General features: G+C 41.4%; 1 protein-coding gene across 4 annotated transcripts in view; it reads left to right on the top strand.

The window, feature by feature from the left end:
• The window catches only part of Acsl1 (acyl-CoA synthetase long chain family member 1), a 67,225-nt gene extending 42,562 nt beyond the window's left edge, over positions 1–24,663 (top strand). For 3 of the 4 annotated variants that reach the window (XM_070016397.1, XM_070016398.1, XM_070016399.1), the window contains exons 5-21: positions 922–1,023; positions 3,635–3,734; positions 4,218–4,396; positions 7,827–7,859; positions 8,004–8,055; positions 8,517–8,590; positions 10,961–11,038; positions 13,224–13,358; positions 14,200–14,334; positions 15,702–15,797; positions 17,037–17,109; positions 19,049–19,137; positions 19,796–19,912; positions 20,708–20,851; positions 21,818–21,919; positions 22,033–22,104; positions 22,993–24,663. In XM_070016397.1, the coding sequence (XP_069872498.1) occupies positions 922–1,023; positions 3,635–3,734; positions 4,218–4,396; positions 7,827–7,859; positions 8,004–8,055; positions 8,517–8,590; positions 10,961–11,038; positions 13,224–13,358; positions 14,200–14,334; positions 15,702–15,797; positions 17,037–17,109; positions 19,049–19,137; positions 19,796–19,912; positions 20,708–20,851; positions 21,818–21,919; positions 22,033–22,104; positions 22,993–23,133 (1,722 nt within the window). In that variant the 3' untranslated portion in view covers positions 23,134–24,663. Of the gene's footprint in view, positions 1–921; positions 1,024–3,634; positions 3,735–4,217; positions 4,397–7,826; positions 7,860–8,003; positions 8,056–8,516; positions 8,591–10,960; positions 11,039–11,103; positions 11,182–13,223; positions 13,359–14,199; positions 14,335–15,701; positions 15,798–17,036; positions 17,110–19,048; positions 19,138–19,795; positions 19,913–20,707; positions 20,852–21,817; positions 21,920–22,032; positions 22,105–22,992 lie in introns of all 4 variants that reach the window. The other variant, XM_070016400.1, reaches the window with a different exon arrangement.
• Positions 24,664–24,951: the final 288 nt, after the last annotated feature.

Raw genomic sequence — 24,951 nt, forward strand, 5'->3', positions numbered from 1 at the left:
ACACTATCCATTTTTAAAATTTATTTAAGTATTGCTCATAATAATAGTTAATACTATTACCTCAAGTTTTCTGTTTCTCACAATTATCATATTGACCTCATTAGCATTTTTCTCACACACTAATTTAACCATCCAGCCACTTGTCTTTTTACCCCAGCTTTTGTTGTTTTTAACTTTAGATCATTTTGAATAAGTGCATAAAGCCTTTTGAAGCCTCTTTATAAGATTGCATGATTTGCTAAGAATAAAAACTACAGAATTGTAGAGTCCAATGAGAAGAGCTTACTCTTAATTTTTAAAGGTATTTTTAAGGTGTTTTTGTACCAATGATAAATTTTGGTTACTTTGCTGCTCTTTATATATGAAAAGAAAACAAAGACAAAACCTCTTGCTGGGTGTGGTAGTGCCTTGTAACCCAGTACTATGGAAGCTTAAGACAAGAGAATTGTTCAGACCAACCTGGGGCTTCATAGTGAGACTCTGTATCAAAAAACAAGGGCTGGGATGTAGTTTAATGATGGAGCACTTGCCTTAGCATGTTCAAGGCGCTGATTCAGTTGCCCACACTGAGAGAGTAAGAGAGAAAGGACAGAGAGAGAGAGAATGATCCATGTCCCTTTATTGCTTTTATAACATGAAACTAAAACAGAAAAGGAAATGGAAAGTATAGATGACATAGTCATATGTCATCTACAGATGTTGAGATTCCTTTGCTTTTCAGAAGGAAACATATCATCAGTTCCAGTAATTCTGAGTTGTAGCTAATAAAACAGTGAAATTATAATAATTTCAGTAATGGAATAGCTCTTCTCTGTGTATTGCTGCTTGATGGCTGGCCTATAAACATGTTATCTGGTGAACTTGGTTCCCTGACAGGGGGTCTGATTCTGTTTCCTGATGTCTTCCCCCTCCTCCTTTCAGGTTGCAGAATTGGCAGAGTATATAGGTTCAGCGCTGATCCAGAAGGGTTTCAAGGCCTCCTCCGATCAGTTCATCGGCATCTTCTCTCAAAACAGACCTGAGGTATTAGCCACGAGGTGCTTACGCTAGCTAGACTTCTGAACCGTAGAGGTAGATAGGAGCTAAAGTTCATGCAGGCATATGCTTGAGACTAGATTTTGTGGTCTGAGTTTTGCTGAGAAAGGCTTTGTGTTATGCCCTAGAAAAATACCCACATGGGGACTGGGCATGATGGTTCATGCCTACTAATACCAGCTACTGGGAAATAGAGAGAAGAGTATCATAGTTTGAGTACAGCGTGGGAAGGGGAGAGGGGGGTAACAAGATACTACCTTGAAGTCAAGCTAACTTCCCTCTGCAGGAGACAGTGATGGAGAAAGATTGTGGTTCTAGGCCAACCTGGGTTAAAAAAAAAAAAAAATGAAGGGACAAAGGGTGAACAAATGCAGCCATTATACTCACTAGACTCTATGTTGAAAATGAACTATACAACTTGTGGTGGGGATGGAAGGGAAAAACAGAGAGAGAGGGGAAGGGGTGACATTGTCCAAAAAGGAATACAGTCATTACCTGACTTAAAACTCTAATCCCAGGGCTGGGAAGGTGGCTCAGTGGTAGAGTGCTTGCCTTGCGTGCATGGGTTCGATTCCTCAGCACCACATAACAGAAAAAAACAGAGTGGCCTTGAGGCTCAAGTGGTAAGCACTAGCTTTGAGCTGAAGAGCCAAGGGACAGGGCCCAGGCCCAGAGTTCAGGCCATGACCGACCAAAAACAAAAACAAAACAAAACGAACAAAAACTCTAATCCCTCTGTATATCACCTTTATAATAACAGTAAAAAATAAATAAAGTTAGCAGGACATTATCTCAAAAAAAAAGTTAGCAAGACTCAATCTGAAAAAAACAAGCTAGGCATGATAGCATAAACCTGCGATCGCAGCTGTGTGGGAGGCGGAGACAAAAAATTAGCAAGACCTCCATCTCAACAGACAAGCAAGAGAGTTGGCTCATGTCTCTGTAATGCCAACTCTTCAGAAGCAATTGGTAGATGAAACAGTCCAAGGCTAACCCCAAGGAGAAGGAGAGAACTGGGGGGGGGGGGGGGGGGGAGGGGAGGGAGGATGGAAAGAGAAAGAGAAAGGAATGGAAAGAGACAATTAAAGACAAAGAGAAAATCTGGACTGGCTTCATGTGCACACAGTATTTTACTTGGATATTTAGGCCTATGCTTGGTGCTTTGGGAAGCTACTGTATGAAAGTCACTTTAAATAGGAGTCCATCTTGGAGGTGCTGCTTAGGTCAGTCAACAGGCTAGTAGCAGAACCTAAAGGTAGCAGAGCGTCCAGCTTAAAGGAATCAAACTTGTTTTACATACTTGTGTCCAGAAAGACCCAATCCCTGTTACAGTCCCTGTGCTACTTCCTGTTTTATAAATCAGAATAGCTTCTTAAGAGTTTCATGTTCCATAAAAGGAAAAAATAGCATTCCCCACAGCTAGCCTTTGGCTACGCTTATAGAAATTGGTTTCTTTTATTCCAGACAAATATATCCAGTATATTTTCCCTAGTGGAATTTTACCATGGATATACACACTCACAGAGTAGTCTTTAACTACAAGAACTAGATAGCTTCCTACATTTATGAGTTAATTCAACACCTACTGTATGGGAGGCACTATGTGGAGCCCCTCTCACATAATGACTTGGGTCCTGTCCCTGAGGTATCATGAGTAAGGGAAGACAGACCCCAGAGGTGATGCTTTCTCTAATGTGTGTGGACAGAAGGCAGAAGGATTATGGGAGGTCAACCAAGGAGGGCTTCCTGGAGATGATACCTGAATAGAGTCTCTAAAGTAATAGGGGTGAGGAGGTCTTACATGGTATCCAAGTCAGGGAATGAAGCATTTTAACAATGGAGTGAAAGAATAAGCAGCAGGAAAGAGAGGACCATGCAAAGCACCTGCCCCCTGCTGAGAGGCTCAGCTCTGACTCCATACTGATAACTTAAAGTGTTCCAGGGGGAGGGAGAGGAAATACCCCACAATATCCCAGTTCCAGGCCCAAGTAGTGGGATGCTTTTACTCTCTTCCCACGGCAGCTGAGCCCTTTTCTGCACAGAGGTCAAGAGTCCTGCAGAAATATGTGTAGTGACAAAGGTCACTAGACATGTTGATCAGCTAGGTAAGTCAGCTGCTGTCATTTCAGTGGCAAGATGAGAAATGGTTCTGTCATTTCCTTCCTGTGACACTTTTCAGGGGGAAGTTAAAAACAAAATTCCCTATTAGAGAAATACACGGTGTCATTCCATTACTCCCATGCTGTTCTGTATACTGCTGTGGGCCGGCCCCTGTTTTGCCTTGAGCCCAGCCCAAGAGGAAAACATCATGCTCTATAATCACCTTGCTCCAGCCTGCCTGCCCTTCTAGCCTGGCTGCCCTTACCCATGCTCACTAGCTTGCATTATCAGCATCTTTTCACAGGTTTGCCTCTCTTCATCAGGCAGATTATAGTTTCTTTTGAAGAAGAAGGAAGGATTTTTTTTAATGAAGCTCTCCTTTACATGGCACTGAGTATAGATACACAAATGTTGATTTTATTGCACTGAATCTCAGAGGAGTGTTGGAGTGATTCTGATAGGACGCCTTCCTCTTTTCTTCCTGGTCTTTACCATTTAGTGGGTGATCACTGAGCTGGCATGCTTCACATATTCCATGGTGGTGGTTCCCCTGTATGATACCCTTGGAACTGAAGCCATCACGTACATAGTCAACAAAGGTAGGTTTGGGATCTGTGTGTCATCCTAGTTGTTGGTCAGATGCAGTGGCTGTATATTTGTATGCCTGATTGCATAGGGAGTTTACATTTCATTGTACATCTGTCTTTCTAATTAAATAGCACCCCTTCCCTCCACCCGACCCTGTAACACTGGCTCATACTTGTAATCCTAGCTACTCAGGAGGCTGAGATCTGAGGGTCACAGTTCAAAGCCAACTGATGCAGGAAAATCTGTGAAACTCTTATCTCCAATTAACTACCAAAAAATTGAAAGCAGAGCTGTGGTTCAAGTGGTAAAGTGCTAGCCTTGAGCAAAAAAAAAAAAAAAAAGCTCAGAACCAGTATCCAGGCCCTCCTGAGTTCAAGCCCCAGCAAAAAAGAAAAGAAAAAAAGAAGAAGAATGTAGTACTTACAGTATTCTTGGGGCAGATATTAGAATCACCCCAGAGCTTATTCTTTATCCTTCTCTCTCTTCACTTACAGCTGAACTCTCTGTGATTTTTGCTGACAAGCCAGATAAGGCCAGACTCTTACTAGACAGTGTAGAAAACAAGTTAACAACAGGCCTTAAAGTCATAGTTGTCATGGACTCATATGGCAGTGACTTGGTGGAGCGAGGCAAGAAGTGTGGTGTGGAAATCATCAGCATGAAGGCCATGGAGGTGAGTCATAGTCCCCGCCCCATCTCACATACCCATCTCAGACCCAGCGCCACTGGTAATCCCAGTGCTGATTCAAAACTGAGCAGGAGTCCTATTTTATTGAAAGAGTTCTCTGTGCCTGGGCAGTGTTAATACCTGCAGAAGTCTGTGCTCATGAAGTCAGTTGCAATGCTTGTATTTATTCCAGAGCCTGATGCATGATGCAAATCCATGCTGAAACTGAAAGTCAGCTTCAGACAGGGGAAGTTTTATGTGTGAACATCCTTTTTAGGCTGGATGCCTTTTACATACTGACTTGTCTCTGAAACCCAGCCACGTGCAGAGAGATTGGCCTCATTCTCTTCTTCTGTTGCATTCCCAATGTAGATACTTGCTTTGGCTTATTTTCATTTTTGATGTATGATTCACAGTGAGCCCAAGTTTAAAGGTAACTGTTTGAGGAGAATGAGTAAAGTTCGTGTAAACTGGCTTGGATTCAAGGAAACTAGTAGCAGCAGAAGGAGGAGAATCTTTTTATAGTTACATCATAGAAACCAGTGGGCTAAGTAGCTAAGTCATGCTGTTTTTGAAGAGATTGTAAATATTTTTATAAAACTGTTATAAAGAGGGTCTTAAAGTTTTATTTATAGTTCTCTTCCTTCTGAAAAGAATTTGAGGCTGCAAGTAAGGATCTATAGGACCTTTTCTGAAGCAACTCATGGTGATAGAGAAATTCATTGTTCTAATTAGCTTCTGCCATGTATGTGTGCAGGTACCTGTTTGCACTGAGTGGATGGAATGTGTGCCAAGCATCTATGTTGTACTGGTGATGTAGCCATTATCTAGCATATCCCTACTTTGGTATTTTCTCCCTGTAAGTCTCTTTTATAATGACATCATCTTTTTTGTCCTCTTACACTTCTGACCCTCACCCCAGACACACAGAGGAATTTAAGTTTTTGACTGCTGAATGATAAATAATTTGAAAATTCAAGCATTACTTAAATGAGTGACTTAAACTTATTTTTAAGAAAACACTATTTCATACTTACCTACTTAATGGGAATTCATGCTTTTTTTTGAGCTTTTTAAGCAAAAGAAAATCTGAAGAAATAAATTTAAAATTAGCATTGCTTGTGTGATCAAATTTGTATTAACATCTGTTTCGATAGATGAAAAACAGAAACACTGGTATGTGAATGTTTCCATTTATTTAGTATTTAATTAATAAAAATTTCAAACATTCAAACATGTCAACTGTTTAATTTGAATTATACATTTAAGCTGTATTCCCACCACCAAGAATCTACAATTAAAATTTTCTTATATTTGAGTTATTACACATTAATCTATCACTCTACCCCTGTACTCATTCATCAATCTATATTACTTTTAGATGCATTTTCAATATGTAACAGACTTTATTATCCCTCAGTACTTCATATGCTTATCATTAACTAGAACTCAAATTTATTCAAGGAATTTAAAAATAAAATTATCTTTCAGTAGTTATACAAAAGAATTTCAATTCAACATATCAGGTTATGATGTAATGTATCTTGATCATTGTCACCCCTTACATTGCATTGTTCTTCCTCTCTCTCTCTCTCTCTCTCTCTCTCTCTCTCTCTCTCTCTCTCTCTCTCTCTCTGTCTCTGTCTCTGTCTCTCTCTCTTTTGTTGTTGTTGTTGTTGATCATGGGGCTTGAACTCTGGGCCTGGGCACTGTCCCTCAGCTATTGAGCTCAAGGTGAGCACTCTACCACTTGAGCCACAGCACCACTTCCAGTTTTTTGGTGGTTATTTGGAGATAAGAGTCTCACAGACTTTCCTGCCTGGGCTGGCTTTGAACTGTGATCCTCAGATCTCAGCTTCCTGAGTAGCTAGGAGTACAGGTGTGAGACACTGCTTTTTTCCATCTATCTCAATCTCACCTATCCCCTAAAGTTGGCAACTTATTTTTTTTTTTATAATTTCCCTTTTCTAAATAACAAGACAGAGGTTGAGCAATGGTGACTCACACCTGTAATCAGGAGGCTGAGATTCTGAGGATTCAGGTTTAAAGCCAGTCTGGGCAGGAAAGTCTGTGACACTCCTGTCTCCAATTAATTACCAAAAGGCTGGAAGGGGAGCTGTGGCTCAAGTGGGAAAGCCTTAGTCCTGAGCACAAAAGCTCAACAATAAAAATAAAATTGAAAAAAAGAAAAGACAGTTTTAAAACTAAAACTTTCATAGCAAGTAGTGTACTAGAGAATATTTATCCCACTAATTAAAAGCAAATTGTAACTATTGCTTTATTTAGCTTTAGATTGAAGAATTGGACTTCTCCAGAAGTTATGAAATTTGAGCAGATTAAGTAGAAATTTGGAGCTACTAAAGATTGCTTTGGAAAAAAACTGCCAGAATTATCATTGTTTTCCGCTCCTAGTTGATTTAGTTAGTCTTTTTGGAAATGAAGTTTTACATTGTGTTGCCCGGGCTGGTTTAGAACTCTCACACTCGAGTGATCCTCTTATCTCAGCCTCGGTAGACTACCGTTGTGCATTACTTTGCCCAGCCTAGTTAACCCTCGGTGCAGATATCAGTGTTCTAGATTAAGATTAAAATCTTTGTACTAGATAAGGCTCACTGAGCGCTGATCAGGCCCTTCTACTTTTCATCCTTTGAGAGGAATGCCTACTGCATATGCCTATTAAAGCTGTTCAATTTTAACAGAAAAAAGACAACAAATATATGTATGTATTTTTTTTCTTTAATGGCTAGGAGAGTAAGTTAACACAATAAACTGAACCATATCAATGGTAGTCATTTTGGGCTTTGTCAGGAACACCTAGAAAAGAATCTATCATTCTGAACCTTTGTGCCTGCTTTGTCAGGAACACCTAGAAAAGAATCTATCATTCTGAACCTTTGTGCCTGCTCAGGAAGTGGTCTTAGGCCTTCTGTTACTGTTTGACACCCACTAACAGGACTTCAAAGCCCCTCTCAGGCTGTGTGGGGAGTGGAGATAGTGGTGCCTCATTCAAATGACTGGTTTTTAAATGTAGCAGAGGTTGGTTTTTCTCCCAAGGAAGATGTTACACAGAGCTGCACTCGCTCTGGGAAGGTGAAGAAGATCTAAGGGTAAGAGCAGCACTTTTTTAAAGGCCAAAATAGAAAATGAGAGTAGAAGTGGAAGCACGCAGTAAAAGGCTTTGACTGCTCTCTTTTGAATAAATCCTATTTCAGAAGCCAATCCTAATACCATTTCTGTAGAAAGAAGATAACTGGAAAAAATGGCTTCTTAGGACAGGAGATAAATACTTTGCCTCTGGTTAGTTAAAAGTATCATCATTCGTTTAAGCATTATGCTGTCCTTGAGCCAGCTTTCCCAGATAAAAGCAGCTTGAAGTGATTGGATATGACATTACTAAGAAAATATTTTCACTTAATTTTTCTCTCTCCTAATTAAGGACCTTGGAAGAGCCAACAAAAGGAAGCCCAAGGTAAACATGTGTGCCCACCACCACAGCCTTCTGTTTTTATTATTCACCTTATTGGAGAGGGTTTGAAGTTTAGGGGTGGGAGGTGATGCTTTATGGCTTACTATATTCTCTTTTGATATTAGCTTTTCTTTTACTCTTCTTCAGCCTCCGACTCCTGAAGATCTTGCAATAATTTGTTTCACAAGTGGAACTACAGGTAAATTTTGAGATGCAACTGCTTCTAAGGGGTATCTAGAGGCCAGACTCTCTCCCCGCCTTTTTAGATGACATACTAGCTAACTCTCAATGGACTGAAGGAAAGTGGGAGAGGCAGAGTGGTCAAGTGCCACTGTTGCTCTAGAAGATGTTCTTAGAATCTAGTAAGTGCCATTTATTTGTTCAAGCATTTATTAGCTTCACCCATCTTCCTAGGGAAGACGGCATCAGAACTCTTAGTTTTTCTCCTCCGGATGCACACATCCCTAAAATTTGCCCATCTCAGTGACGATAGTTCAAGATAAGTTTCCTTGAAAGGCCTCCGGGTTTCTCAGCAATTTAATGTTCCTTAATATTTGTTACCTTGAGTATCCAAAAATAGAAATACACGAGGCCCTAAGTATACAGAGTTTCTGCATTCTTAAGTCTTTAACTGTGTTCTGTTTCCTGTGTGCTCTGCAGGCAACCCCAAAGGAGCATTGATCACTCATCGAAACGTAGTGAGCGATTGCTCAGCTTTTGTGAAAGCAACAGAGGTAACTCTTTGGGATATTGCCCATCTTTCCTCACATCCAATGATTGACAGTAGGCCTCAAGAATGTAATTGGTCCCTGGGTTAGGTCTGCACTGTATTTAAGAACTCCTTTTGAAATCCAGACAAGATCAGAATTTTAATATAGCTGAAGATCACCTTCTGTCACCTAGTTTTTGTTATGGGCTGCATCTCTAGCTCTTATTTGTGATGGAATTTATAGCATCTTTTATGTAGTGAAATTATTTAGATGCTGTCCATAAATATTTTCAAGAAAGGACACAGGAGAGATGCTTTTCTCTGCCTTTATCTGCTATTTTAGAGTTTGGCAATTGAATTTCTTTTAGTTAGCCATGAAATGTTACACTGTTGATAGTTTTTGTATTATTATTATTTAATTTGGTTAATTTGAGTCCCATTGTATGAGAAAGATTAGCATATCAGACTCCCATTTATTTCCTATAATTTTCAAGCTTGCTATCCACAGGTCTTAAATCTACCTGACTTCCCATAACCAAGTATCACAGCCTGGGTTTCTTAAACAACAGTTATTGATTTCCTCTCAGTTCAGGAGGCTGGAAGTCCAGGATCAGCTGCCAGTAAAGTTGGTTCCTGGTGAGGGCTCTCTTCCTGGCTTGCACAAGGCCACCTTCTTGCTGGTATTCATATGGTCTCTCTTCTGCGCATGCTCAGAGAGAGCTCTCTGGTATCTCTGCCTCTTCTTATGAGACAGCAACTGTATTGGAATCAGAGCCAACTCCCAAATACAATGATCTCAAAGCCTTACCTCCAAATAGATGGGGGTTAGGACCACAACTTACAAATTTGGGAGGAGGGCACAACTCAGTCGCTAATACTAAGGCTATATATATATATATATATATATATATATACTTCAACTTTGTTTTCATAAAGGTGCTTACTGAATAATGCCTTTCCCTTATGTTCTTTTCGTATTTAACACAATTTGCTCTGTCAGTCTCTTGGGCTATTCTATAGCCCTAATCTCTATGGGAAGAGCCTGTGCTTAATGGTTTGGGGATGGGCATCTTTGGTAGCTGCAGAAGGCTGGCTTTTGAGGAATCTTGATCCTCACTTCCTCAGTCGCATATATCTCTTTTGATATATGCTGTATAAGTAGAGTTCAACATTTAATACCTTATTGAAGCAGTGTTTCAATTTACTATAACAGGCCTTCAAAGGCAATTTAAAATGCATTGGTGGCTTGTTGAGGAAAACAATGACAAAACTTGCTTTAAGTATCAGTTACACTGGCCCCAGCAACTCAAATCTGTACTTCTAGCTACCCAGGTGGCTAAGATATGAGGATTGTGGTTCAAAGCCAGCCCATGCAGGAAAGTCCATGAGACTCTTATCTCCAATTAACCACCAGAAAACCAGAAGTGGAGATGTGGCTCAAAGTGGTAGAGCACTAGCCTTGAACAAAAAAGCTCAGGGACAGTACTGAGGTCCTGAGTTCAAGCCCCCTGACTGGCAAAACCAAAAAACAAATCATTACATTATCAAGGGGGATTCTCACCTTTTTAAGACTTATTATGAAAATGGGCATTTTTTGTATTCAATCAGAAAATTACAAAGTATGGATGCTGGGGAATATAGCTCAGTGACACAGTATGCTTTGACTATACCAGGCTACCCTGGGTTCTATCCCCAGTGATGGAAAAAGCATGGATGTTACTGAGTCTGATTTCTTCATAGGAAGAAATACTAGTTAGGATGTAGTTCACATTTGAACTGAGATTGCACTGAACAAATTGGGATATTTTCCTGGGGATTAAAGTAGGGCTTTATGGTAAAAAAAATGTTGATCGAACTGAAATACTGTAAATATAAAGAATCTTGGTGATTTTATCTTTTTCCCCTTCCCTTTACAACATAACATGCTATCATATTGAGGGATTGATCTTCCATTTCTTAAGGTGCAGTTGAACTTGGCACTAACAGGGAACTGTCACTCAGAAATACTAAATAGAGCACATGCTCCTTTAACATTCTAATTGGGGGAAATTTTCCTTCTAGGAAAAACAAAGTTCTGAAGCAGATGTACTATGTCATTGGGAATGAGTTCAATTCTGTTTGCATAAAGTACTGCTCTTAGGACTGAAGATGTCACTCAATGGCAGAATGCTTGCCTAGCATGTACAAGGCGCTGGGTTCAATCCCCAGTATGTTAAAAAAAAAAAAAAAAAAAAAAAAGTGCTGCTTTTCATTTGATTCCTTGAACTGAAAAGAAAAAAAAAATTGCAAAAACCTAAAAAAGAATGTTGAAGGACCTGTGCTCAGAAGGTGAAAGGAACTGGGAAGTTTTGGAGGGCCTGATGCTTCTCTGCCTCACTGGTATCTTTGATTTCAGGGTGCGATCAGTCCTTCCCCAGATGATGTTTTGATATCTTTCTTGCCTCTCGCCCATATGTTTGAGGCAGTTGTAGAGGTAGGCATGGGTCATGTTTTCCTGATTGCTTACTTGTTTGTATTCTAAGTTGTTGTGTTTTACAGAAAGCAATTATCGTGAATGCCAGTGACACACACATTTCGTTTTTACCACTGGCACACATGTTTGAGCAGATCTTGTTGGTAAGTGAGATGTGCAGATTGTCATTGCTTTGGATACTTCTTTGCTAGGTCCCATACTAGCAGTGACAGTACAAAGCCTTCTTCCAGCTCTGGGCCGGCTGGTTCAGCTTTAATCCTTCTTTTTAGAATGACTCAGCCTTTTGAGGGGATACTTGCATGGTCAAGATTGCAGAAGAATTAACTGCAAAGCGCAGGGAAGGTTTTCATTTATTCCATTTGACAAAGCCTTAGGTTGTGGTTTTGTAGGACTACTCTGTCTTTGATTGTGCTTGTTGCTAATTCACAGTTGGCCAAAGGCTCATTTTAACCACTATTTTAAGGGCCCTTGGAAAAGCAGGATGGTATTCATCTGAGCTCTGCCTGGACATAATTTAGACAATCCTGTCCATAACTAAACAGCTGCTAATTTTAAAACTAATCAAGAACTTGGGCTCTCTGGTGGCTTGCATCTGGATTCCTAACTTTTCAGGAGTCTGAGATCTGAAAATCATAATTCAAAGCCAGCCCAGGCAGGAAAGTCCATGAAACTCTTAGCTCAATTCAAGTGGAAGAGCACCAGCCTTGAGCAAAATAGCTAAAGGAGAGCTCCCTGGCCCTGAGTTCAAACCCCAGTACTGGCACAAAAACAAACAGAAAAACCCAAGAACCATCTTTTTGTTTTGTTTTCATCTAAGAAAAATTCTGGATTTTATACTAATAGAAAACAGTGAGCAGGCTTTATTCATTATTATTTATTGAGCAGCAGCTGTGTTTCAGGCACTGTGTTAGATGTTGGAGACAGATAATAAACTGAGATGGTAGAGAAGCCTGGGCCTAAAGGATCAAAATCATGAAATCGCATCTTCTGTTCGTTATTCTACTTCTTATATACCTGAGGACCTTGTGAATTTATATACTTGTCAGTGGACCCTATGCAGCTATGGGTAGCTTTAGAGGTGTGCTCAGTAGGCAAGCCAGTCTCAACAAAGGCCCCAATCAACCATGTGTACTTTTCTACTGGTTTTTGCTTTCAGACCATTTGTACTTCTTTTTTTAAAAAAATTATTATTCGTTGTACAAAGAGGTTACAATTCTAGAATATAAGTTATGAGTACAATGAGTATAAAACATTTTGATCAATGTCACCCTTCTGTTGTTCTTCCTGAGACATCATCTTCTGGGCCTTTTTTAACACTTAAAATAGGCAGATTATTTGTCAAGTCCATCTGGTATATGACTGGTAGTTTGCCCTCGACAGGGAAAAATCATGTCATGTGTTGCAGCTAAATATCAAGCCATGCTGGTATAGATAGCCTGGTTTTTGACTTTAGCATATTCAATGTTGTTACAGAAATTTTTAGTTAGATTCAAATAAAAGGAAATGAGATTTTAACGAGCCTGGATTAAAAGCAAGTAGTTATATCTTTATTTTAAGAATAAATTAGTTCTTGATTTTTGGGAAGTCCAAAAATACTTGGAACATAGAAGAACATGTAATTTATTCAACAGATGTTTATCACTCAGCTAAATTAGAACCCCTGATCAGCATCAAAAATATATTTGAGTTTCATACTAACTTCTATCTTCTGGATGATTAAGAGATGCAATTGTTCCATGTTGTTAAGGCAGTGATCAGTAAAAACAAAAAACATTTTTTTTATCAGCATGTACTAGTTGTACAAGGAAGGGGCTTTCGTGGGACATTTCCACACATATGTGCAGTGTATATCAATCGGTCTCAATACCCCTCCATTACTTTCCCCTCATCCACTCACCCCTCCTTAAAACAATTTTAACAGGCTTCATTTTTCTATTTTTATACATGTAAATAAATTGCTTTGACCATGTTCATCCTCATTCACACTCTTTGAAAGCCCTCCCCACATTGCCCCCACCTGAGCCTAGCAAAAACAGTTTTTAAAGAAACTCCTTAGGCTTAGGAAATTTGGAGATTTCTGGCAACTGCCTCCAAACACTGATCGCAAAGTCTGTTGTCTTGCTCTTCCTACATGGTGTAACCCCTACAGTGCTGAAGCATTTGCTATGTCTCTTTACCCCTATAGTGTGTGATGCTGTGTCATGGCGCTAGAATAGGATTTTTCCAAGGAGATATCAGGCTGCTTATGGATGACCTCAAGGTACTTCAACCCACAATCTTCCCTGTGGTTCCAAGACTGCTGAACCGGATGTTTGACCGAGTAAGTTCCAGGCAGCAAACTACAAAGGGGAAGGATGCTAGGCTTTGAATCAGAAGCTAGGGTTTGATTTGGCTTGTCTGTGGAAACATATAACGATTATTTTTCTGGTCGTGGGGCTTGAACTCAGGGCCTAAGCACTGTCCCTGAGCTCTTTCACTGAAGGCTAGTGCTCTACCACTTGAGCCACAGCTCTACCTCCAGTTTTCTGGTGGCTAATTGCAGAGAAGAGTCTTATGAACTTTCCCATCTAGTCTGGCTTTGAACCACAATCCTCAGATCTCAGCCTCCTGAGTAGCTAGGATTTGTAGGCATGAGCTAGGCAAAACCTCGCTTCAAGATGTGTTCTTTCTTTACTATCTTCCTTCATTAGCCCACTTATAAGCCTCATCCAAGTAGCACATACTAATTCTTCATTCCTTTGAATAGACAAATAATATTCCATTGTATTGATAGAATACATTTTTAGCCTTTCCTTTATTTATGGTCATTTGGGTACTTTCAACTTTTAACTCTTGGAATTAACACAGTATCGTTACAAATAAAATATTCATCAAATACTCATGTGCAAGTTTTTGTATGACAAATTTTTCATTCCTGCCAGGTATGTACATACCTTATATACATACCTAGGAGTGGAACAGCTGGGTCATAGAGCAGTTCTGTGCTTAGCTATTGGAGGAACTGCCAGAGAGTTTCCCAAATGATCTACACCATTTTCCTCTCCACCAACAGTGCACAGGGATGTCCGCATCTCTGCATGCTCACCAACACTTGGTATTGTACGAGTTTCTACTATAGCCATCCTAGGTTGGTGTGAAAACCTTATTTCTTGATTTAATAGATTTTTTCCCAAGCCAACACCACACTGAAGCGTTGGCTGCTGGACTTTGCCTCCAAAAGGAAGGAAGCAGAGCTTCGTAGTGGCATCATTAGGAATAACAGCCTGTGGGACAAGCTCATCTTCCACAAAATACAGGTAAGAAACAGAACTGTAGCTATTATTCTCATGGAAATGCACTTTGGTGTGTTTGGTTGGAATTTCTATGAGGGCTAGTTTTTGTTATTGTTGTTTTTGGTTGTGGGGCTTGAACTCTGGGCCTGGGCACTGTCCCTCAGCTCTTCAGCTCACCACAGCACCACTTCCAGTTTTCTGGTGATTAATAAGAGATAAGAGTATGACAGACTTTCTTGCCTGGGCTAGCTTTGAACTGCGACCCTCAGATCTCAGCCTCCTGAGTAGCTAGGATTACTGAGCCATCGATGCCCAGCTGAGGGCTAGTTTTTAAATATGAAGTGAGTTGGGGCATATCTCAAGTTATAGTGCCAGCCTAGCAAGTGCTAAGTTCTGAGTTCAAATCCCAGTACTGGGGGAAAAATAACAGAAAACAAGAGATAAGGGAGTGATGACATCTGGTGTGTTTTTATTCATTGTGACATGTCTAAAAATTAAAGATGGGGCACCGGTGGCTCATGCCTATAATCCTATATACTTGGGAGGCTAAGATCTGAGGATCACCATTCAAAGCCAGTCCCAGCAGGAAAGTCCATGAGACTCTTATCTCCAATAAACCACTCTAAAATTGGAAGTGGCGCTGTGGCTCAAGCGGTAGAGCGCTCGCCTTGAGCTGAAGAGCTGAGGGATAGTGCCCAAGCCCAGAGTTCAAGCCTCACAACCGACCAAAAATAATTAATTAATTAAAGACAAAGCCATAGGCAAATCTTATTCTCCAAGTCCATCTGGCTATTAATATAGCCACTCAGGAGTTTCAGCTTTTGTAATTCTCCATTTCATTTAGTTTTCCTAAAATAGATATGTCCCTTTTTATGCCAGTATTGGGGTTTGAACTTTGCGCCTATGCTTTTTTGGTTGGTGCCACTTGAGCTACACCTCCATGTCTGCTTTACCAGTTAGATAGAGTATAGTAGATTTTTCTGCCTGAGCTGTCTTTACGCTACCATCATCTGATCTCAGCCTCCTGAATAGCTAGGATTACAGATGTGAGCCACTGGCACCTGGGTAGTATGTCACTCTAGAAGGGAATTTTATGTCCCCATCAAATGCCAAAATATTGGTAGTTGATATACATCCACCACACTCTTGTTTTATTTCCCTAAAATTCCTGCAAGCAGAAATGTTGGCTTAGTTCCATTAGGAATGAAGTGGGGACCCAGTCCCTGTCTTGTGTTTCTGTTGGGAACACCTGTGAGTTTTCTGTTCTCTTTCCCCGCTCCTCCAAGGAGCTGGTAGAACAGGACTCAGCATCCCCAGCAGGTGTCTTTGAGGAATCCACTGACTTCCACCTGTAACCCTCACTGTCTCCTTCTCTCTCTCTACCTTGCAAGTCGAGCATGGGTGGAAAAGTCCGGTTGATGGTCACAGGAGCTGCCCCAGTGTCTGCTACGGTGCTGACGTTTCTGAGAGCAGCCCTTGGCTGTCAGGTAAGGCAGATGTCAGGGTCTCAGCTGATCCCAGGACTTAGAGTGCTGAGATCTCCCTTCACCAAAAGTTGTCTGTACTCTCTGTGTGTCCATTTTCTTAATGGACAAACATGTAGTTTTGGTCTGCAACCTGATGTGAGTTGTGTACACATAACTGTAGCTGACACTTCGTATCAAGGCTAAGTCAAGCTCATTGGTGGATGTAGCCCCTCAACTACTTACCTTTGTTTTTTTGTTTGTTTTGTTGGTCACGAGGTTTGAACTCTGCACACTGTCTCTCAGCTCTTCAGCTCAAGGCGAGCACTCTACCACTTGAGCCACTGTGCCACTTCCAGTTTTCTGGTGATTAATTGGAGATAAGAGTCTCATGGACTTTCCTTCCCGGTTTGGCTTGGAATCACAATCCTCAGATCTCAGTCACCTGAGTAGCTAGGATTATATGAGTGAGCCACCGGCACCCAGCAACTTTTGTTTTGTGTTTTGTTTCTTGTTTTGTTTTGTTTTTTAATGAGAACACATAGAACCCTTTTCTTAACGATCATCAATACATTGTTTTCGACAATCATCACCATGTGGTACAATGGATTACTTGAACTTATTCCACCAAACTGAAAATTTACGTGTCCATGGAGCAAGTCTTCTCAGTCCTTCCACTTGAGTGTGTATCTTATTGTTGCTTAGAGAATGTGCATAGATATGTTTTACCCTACACAGGAGAAATATGTTTGTGTCCACTATTTGTGCCCTTATTCTCCTAGGTAAAGCAGAAGCCCTGCCTTTAATATCAGGCATGCAGGCATGGGATGGGATGAGATGGGAGGGGCTGGCACAGGATGGAACAGGATAGGATAGGATAGGATCGGATGGGATGGTTTATAAGTGATAAATATACCTGCAAATCATGCTGAGAATCTCTTTTAAAGAGGGCCCGGGCTCCGGTGACATGACATGAGCAGAATACACTTGGGAATTGACAAAATACCCACCTTCCAGGTGGTAATGGCTGACATGTTGGAGGCTTGTGTGCAGCAAGTTGAGTAGAAAAGCCAACCTTGGGTGATAGCAGGTGTTCAGTGTCAGGAATAGAGATGTATACACATGGCGTGCTATTGATTTAATGAGATTTCATAGCCAGTGATTCCCCAGGAGTAAAGGCAATTCAACTACTTATGTGCTTCCCTCAAGGGCATGGAGACTTTTATCCTTCCACTAATAATATCCCATCTCTTGTTGACTCAGTTTTATGAAGGCTATGGACAGACCGAGTGCACTGCTGGCTGCTGTCTGAGTATGCCTGGAGACTGGACAGCAGGTAAGGTTGGATGTCGGCAGGAAAGCCATTCCTTACCCAGAGTTAGGCTACAGGAATGATTGCAGTTGTGTAATTAAGCCAAGGGGCTGAGAGTTTCCTAGACAACAGGCCAATCTTGGAATATGAGGGTGTATTAAGGATCTGACTGGAACACTGAGTGATGGTAGGGGATTTGCTGGGATCCTAAGAGTGACATTGGAGAGAAAACAACCTTTATACCAGAGTGAGAATGTCTAACCCACCCCATAGAGCTTGTCAGTGATGGAACCAGGGTCTCAGCACTTGCTGGTAATTTTAATCCACATGTAGTTACACTTGGTACACTTCCTGCAAGGGCCTGGGGACTATTGCCAATGCAGATGGAAGTGAACATAGCCTTTCTCCTCAGAAGGAAAAGAGAAGGACATATAGAACCTGTCTGGGCTAAGCTCTGTGATCAGAATAGAATCCCAGTAATATCCCTGGGCTATGAAGACCCACACTTCTGAGAAGAAATCAGAAATTGTTGCTTAAGTCGCACATAAATAATGAAGAACTGGCATAGCATTCTGCTTTATAATTAAGATTCTAGCCTGAAGAGTTGTTGGTTTTTTGTTTTGTGTTTTTTGTTTTGTTTTTTTGTCGGTGATGGGGCTTGAACTCTTGGCCTAGGCACTGTCCCTCAGCTCTTCAGCTCAAGGTACAGTGCCACTTCTAGTTTTCTGGTAGTTTATTGGAGATAAGAGTCTCATGGACTTTTCCTGTCCAGGCTGGCTTTGAACTGCAATCTTCGGATCTCAGCCTCCTGAGTAGCTAGGATTTACAGGCATGATCCACTGGCACTTGGCAACTGGAAAGCTTCTGTGCTCTCCTTTGTGAAAGTCTGGCTTCTCTGCTATATAATAAATATTAGCACCATCTAGTAATCTAGATCTTAGCATCTTGTAACATCTAATGTGCCTTTCTACTGGGATGAATGCTGACAGTCTATGAATTCTTCATGGTGTCTTTGTACTTTTTAGCCTCAGGTTCCTTAACAGTCACACAATTTAGAATGGTGATCTCTGTTACAATTATTGAAATATAAAAAGAATTATTTGTGAGGATGGTAAAATGCATCTGTGTGACTTTGTTTTGAGAAAAGATAACTTCATCTTAACACTCATGGACAAGAGAATCAACCTGACCATGGGCAAAGTTCTGTCCTATCTTAATAAAGTTAAATGTAAACCACACTCCTGTACCTAAGAAAAATAAAGGTTGATATATGCCAAACCAGGTGCCAGGTGATGGGAGAGAACAATCCAGATGTTCTCTCAAAGAGGATAATGACATTAAGAAGTTATGTCTTGGGGGTTGGAGAAGGTGGGGGGGAATAAGATCATAGATCATAGAGGGGGAGGATAAGGTTTGAGAAAACATATGTCAAGTTTTTTTCTAACCTTTCAAATCAGCTGCTAACTGGGCACTGGTTGCTTACTCCTGTAATGCTAGCTACTCACGAGGCTGAGATCTGAGGATTGAGGTTTGAAGCCAGCCTGGCCAGTCAAGTCTGTGAGACATTCATCTCCAATAAACTACTCAGAAAAGGCCAGAACTGGTGCTGTGGCTCAAGTAGAGGAGCACTAGCCTTGAGCAGAAGAAACTCAGAGACAGTGCCCAGGCCCTGAGTTCAAGCCCCACCAGTGGAAGTGGGAGGGGGGAGGGGGGAAATCAGCTGCTAAATCATTTTACACTCTGAGAGATGAGAGATCATTCAAAACCTCAAACTTATTAAATGGTTCTGAACAGTCTTTGAATAGGCCCATGTCCTCCCACCCCTTTATCTGGTAGAGAGTAGCCATGCTAGCAGAAGTTTATAGCAGCTGTTACTATGAGGCACATTTGCTATGAAAACACTTTGGCACAGAGATGTTATTACAGTGCATTGAGGAGTGACCCTTCTCTTTTTAATATACAGGCCACGTTGGTGCCCCCATGCCTTGCAGTCTTATCAAACTTGTAGATGTGGAAGAAATGAATTACATGGCTGCCAAGGGCGAGGGTGAGGTGAGTGAAAGCCCCCTAGTCACTGGCCAGCCCTGCCCTTTCCTGTAAAACTTGACCACCGTGAGCACGGACAGTTCCAGACACCGCTCACTGGAGCTTTTGAGCTGGAGTTCATTGATAATTTTGGAGGCTTCTTTTTGAAGGATTTAACCCTTTGGATTTAACCCTTCAGGGGTTGAAGGAGGTTCCCTTAATGCCTGCCTTCTGCAGACATCTTAGGGATTTGGTCTCAAGAGCTTGATGCAAAAGCACCCCCAGCTTCATCCTCCGGGCCAGTCTCCTGTCTGCTAATTACCCTGGCTACCTATTAGCAGCTGCTGTCTCCTGGATAGAGAGCCTAATTACTTTCAAATGATTTCATCCCCTCTGGGACTTTCTGGCTGCATTGAGCCAGATGCTTCTGACAAAAGAGAGGGAGGTACCTCCAAGATCCAGAAGGGCTCTGGGAACTCCTTCTGGATCTTGAAATCCAAGGCTTCTAGCTAGAGATTGGGACACACACACACACACACATGACACATATACACACATATGCACACACACACACACACACACACACACACACACACACACACACACACACACAAAACTTTCCTTGGAGAATCCCAGTAAACATTGTTAATAGGCCATCTTTTTGTTGTTGTTGTTGTTGTTGTAGATATGTGTGAAAGGGCCAAACGTATTTAAGGGCTACTTGAAGGACCCAGGAAAAACAGCGGAAGCCTTGGATAAAGATGGCTGGTTACACACAGGGGACATTGGAAAATGGCTGCCAGTAAGTTGTCACCACTCATGTTCTCAATTTGGTCCTGGTTCTAGGAGGAAAGCACCCTACCTGCTACATGAAGGCTGTGGGGGTCATGGCACCCCACATTTCCTTTTTCCCTTTGCCCTTGGTCCATTTTCTGCAGCAGTCAGGTACACACACACACACACACACACACACACACACACACACACACACACACACACACACACACACACACACACACACACACTCTCTCTCTCTCTCTCTCTCTCTCTCTCTCTCTCTCTCTCTCTCTCTCTGGGGATTCTCAGCTAGGATTTTGGCTTTAACCATAGCAACTATGTTTTGTTTTGAACATGAATTCTGCCTGCTACTTCCCATTTGAAATGGGCTAGCTAGCATTCCCATGATTATTGATAAGTGAGAAGATTGGTGCATCCCAAAGTCCTGGGAATCAATTTCAGGGAAACAAAAGAGTCTACCTTTGTATGATACACATTCCTTGAGCCCTTACTCTGTAGACCACTGTTGGAAGGACTGTGCTCTTGCTCTCAAGGAACCTGATTCACTTGGGAGCCCATATTATGTTCGCATCTAATCCAGACAGGAGATTGATAAAGTGTATTCCAGCCAAGTCAGTGAGCAAAACCTGGCATTGGCTGACCAGTCACTCATACCATGTGGCAAAATAAAGTGAGCTCTGCAGAATATCACTGGAAGTGAAGGACATGGCATATCAAGCATATGTACAGTATTGGGGTTGATACTGGGTGGAAACTAGCCAAGGATCCACTCAGAGCTCCGTTGCCCTCTGATAAATAGAATGGCACCTTGAAGATCATCGACAGGAAAAAGCACATATTTAAACTGGCACAAGGAGAATACATAGCACCTGAGAAGATTGAGAACATCTACATACGAAGTGAACCTGTGGCTCAGGTGTTTGTCCATGGAGAAAGCTTGCAGGTACGTGCACCGGAAGAGAAGACGTTGGGTTTCCTGAATCTTTTGATTTTTATTTAAGTTAGTTGTTCATAAGTTTAATTTAATGGTTAGTAAGTTTGTTTAAGTTAGCTGTTATTAAGACAGTTTTAAATTTTTATTCTGTGTGAATTTTCCTTTTTTTACAAGTAGTTATCAATTTCTGTTCCTCTGTCTGCTTATTTGACCTTGTTGTTGATGGTGTTGATGTTGTTGTTTTTGGTGCTAGTCCTAGGGCTTGAACTCTGTCCCTGAGCTTCCTTTGCTAAAGGTTAGCACTCTTATAGAGTCACAGCTCCACTTCTGGCTTTTTTTTTTTTTTTTGGTAGTTTAGTAGAGATAAGGGTCTCATAGACTTCCTTGCTAGGATGCTCAGATCTCAGCCTCCTGAGTAGCTAGAATTACAGGCATGAGCCACTGGCACCAGGCTTGACCCTGTAATATTTTTTTAATAAAAATACCTTTAATAAAAGTATACATGAAAGCAAGTAAGAATTAAGATTTTTTAATATTTTGATTTTTAGTATTCTTTGTTGTTTTGTTTTGTGGTAGTGAGGATTGAGTTGGGGCCTCACATCACACCTACAGTTCTTTGGGGGTTTTTTTGTTTTGTCTTATTTGTTTGTTTTGAGACCTTTTGTTTTAGAAATTGGATCTCCCACAAAAGTGGGCTGGCCTTAACCCATGATCCTTTGTCTCTGCCTCCCCAGTGGTTGGGATTATAAATGTATGCCTATTGCGCTCCATCTTTGTTTAAAACATGAGCAAAATTTTCTGATCTATGTTTTGGAGCTGGAAGTTCTCTACCCACGCTCACTGTAACTCCTGGAGGAAGACAGGTTGTGGTTTAGCAGGAATGTACGTCGTCTCTAGAAGGACGTAGCTGTCATTAGTTTTCCCAGGGATCTGCTACCTGCGAGCCCCGTGGTGACTTGCCTGTTTGTGTTAAAGGCATTTCTTGTAGCCATCGTGATACCAGATGTTGAGGTATTAGCTCCCTGGGCCCAGAAGAAAGGATATGAAGGATCCTTTGAAGAATTGTGCAGAAATAAGGTAGGACTCCAAAGCATGTGATCTGTCTTCTGTGTCTTGCATTCAGTGTACCAATGAGTAAGAAAAGACCACTAGTAGGACAATGAACTCATTTTTTCCCCCTGCTTTATTAGGATGTCAAGAAAGCTATCCTGGAAGACTTGGTGAGACTTGGAAAGGAATCTGGCCTGAAGCCATTTGAACAGGTATGACTTTGATCTAAGTGTGTGTGAGCTCATTATGAATGATTATCAAATAGATTACAAAAGCGGGTGAAGTAACCTAAAGAAACACAGCAGAGCCAGGAGTCTGTGATTCATGCATGAAATCCTAGGTACTCAGTAGGCTGAGATCTGAGGATTGTGGTTTGAAGCCAGTGCAGGCAGGGAAGTCCATGAGATTCTTGTCTCCAATTAACCACCAGAAAACCAGAAGTGGTGCTGTGGCTCAAAGTAATAGAGTGCTACCTTTGAGTACACAAGCTCAGGGACAGTGCCTAGACCCTGAGTCCAAGCCCCATGACCAACAAAAGAAAAAAGAAAAGAGAAGAAATGAATGATGGAGTAGTTTGATGGGGAGTAGGGGGAGAGAGTGTTAATGATTCCTCTTTTCCTGGAGGTCAGGATTCCTGATTCCTTCCTGAATTCTCTCCCCATAGCCTTCCTGCCCTATGTTGGGAGAGTAAAGCTTGGGTAAAGGAGATGATGGCTTAAATACCTGGAAGGGGTTCATCAACATCATCACCAAGGGCTTATACACTGGGGCAGAGGGGTGTTTTGTTTGTCTTTGTTTTTGTTTTTTAGTCATGGGGCTTGATCTCTGGGCCTGGGTGCTGTCCCCTAGCTCTTCAGCTCAAGGCCAGCATTCTGCCACTTGAGCCACAGTGCCACTTCCGGTTTTCTAGTGGTTAACTGGCGATAAAAGTCTCATGGACTTTCCTGCCTGGGCTGACTTTGAACCTTGATTATCAGATCTCAGCGTCCTGAGAAGCTAGGATTACAGGTGTGAGCCACCGGCACCTGGCTGTTTGTTTTTTTATTTTATGACTTTTTTTTGTGTCCTTTCCCTTTCTTAACATCCCTTGTTATCTGCAGGTCAAAGGCATTGCTCTACATACTGAATTATTTTCTGTTGACAATGGCCTTCTGACTCCAACAATGAAGGCAAAAAGGCCAGAGCTACGGAACTATTTCAGGTCACAGATAGATGAACTGTATTCCACTATCAAGATGTAATGTGAGGAGGAAGAAATCTTGGAAGCAATGGCACCTCTACAATCCCTTCTTCTACCGATGGCCTTCACATTGGTAACTGTCTGCAGCAAGCAAAGGGAAGGAAATGTCCATGTCTGATTTGTCCATTCGGGGTCTTGCCATAGGAATATTAGAGGAAATGGAACACTGCCTTACCGTCAACCTCGTGTTGCAGACTATGTTCATGGTGAAACACAATTTCCAAAATGAGCCTTAAAAATTGTTAAGGGGAAAACTATAAAAAGTGCTTAAGTTATTTGAGACTTTCTCATTTAATAAGGTGGGTGTGAAAACTTCTGTCTCCCTTCCTGTTTTTCTAACCAAGGAGTTAGGACTTCGCTGTTTCTGAGATGTCTGCTACTTGCTGCCAACTGTGCAGCTCTGCTGCTCTGAAGAGTACAGTGCACTGGAGAGAAGTGGTTCCTTTCACAATTAAGAACACGTGTCCCAGCTGGAGGACTGTCACAAACGGACCAGAGATTTCTTTTACAGTCCCTGCCACTTTCTCTTTCCCACCTCACACAGAGTCACACGACCCTCTGTAAGGGTTCAGGACAGTCCCCTGTTGATCCTGCAGGGACTTAAACCAAAGGACAGCTCCACCTCAGAATAATGTGGTGCCCAATCTTGGAAGGAAGAATGGCTAGTCAGAGACAATAGCTTCTCTGGCTTGAACCACAAGATGCTCTTAGACTTTTCTCCAGATTTGGCTTCCTCCCTCCCTTACCCTGCCAGGGGTTATGAAAAATCCTGCCTTAGACTGTACAGTGAAGACAGCTTTTCAAGAAAGAACTACCTGGATCAACCATGTTCAACTGTGATGCCTAAATAGAGCTGTCTACTTGACCTTCACCGAACCACTCACTGTTTGTAATGAATGGCAATGGGCTTTTAATGTGGTTTTCATATGAAATAATTATGTGATTAACTTGCTTCCCCTCAACTACCCCCCCTCCCCACTCACTCTCAGGCAAAGCACATCTTCAAAAATATTAAAGGAACATACTTGGGTACCCATTGAAATGGACAGTATAAGCAAATGTTCTTATAATACTACCTGATTTCTATGAAATGTATTTGACAAGCCAAAATTCTGGGATGTAGAAATCTGGATTTAAAAAAAAGAATTTTCTGGGATTCATTTCTCAAGGGATTTTTTTTAGAAGTTAATTTGGTAAATTAACTGCATTTCACTTTATTGTGAGATCTTGCCACAGTTTTGAGTGAATTGAGCTGTCACGTATACTTTGAGAGCCACTGTTGTTGGGCACACGCGTACCGTGTGTTATAGACCGACACAACAGGGCCTGCGCTAAGCAGTTGTTGTTGTAATAACACTATTTGGTAGCTTAACTTCAGATACATATTCTTAATTGCACAAAAATCCAATAATTTGTCACATTGGGGTTTTGAATGTTTGCTTTAAGTGTTGGCTATTTCTATGTTTTATAAACCAAAACAGAATTTCCAAAAACAATGAAGGAAACCAAAATAAATGTTTCTGCATTTCAAGTGACTGAAGTATCTCTTTTAATGCTGGGTTTAACTCTAGGGACAGCCCCCAGCCTTGACATGCATTAGCAAAGTGTGGACGACTCTCACCTCCCAATTCCTTCCCTTGGCTGTTCTTCTTTCCAGGACTCCATCCTCAAATCCAATTGTCCGCTGACACTTACAAACCTTTGGCCCAAACCTCCTCTGTGTTGTCTCTGGTGACCATCTTAATGTATTATGGAGGAAATTATAGTCTGAGTAACACAAATATTCTGGAAAATGGAGTTTCTATGCTACAAACCTACA

The sequence above is a fragment of the Dipodomys merriami genome, unplaced genomic scaffold (genome assembly GCF_024711535.1).
Source record: "Dipodomys merriami isolate MVZ:Mamm:240054 unplaced genomic scaffold, mDipMer1.0.p SCAF_12, whole genome shotgun sequence".
In the NCBI taxonomy this organism is placed as follows: Eukaryota; Metazoa; Chordata; class Mammalia; order Rodentia; family Heteromyidae; genus Dipodomys; species Dipodomys merriami.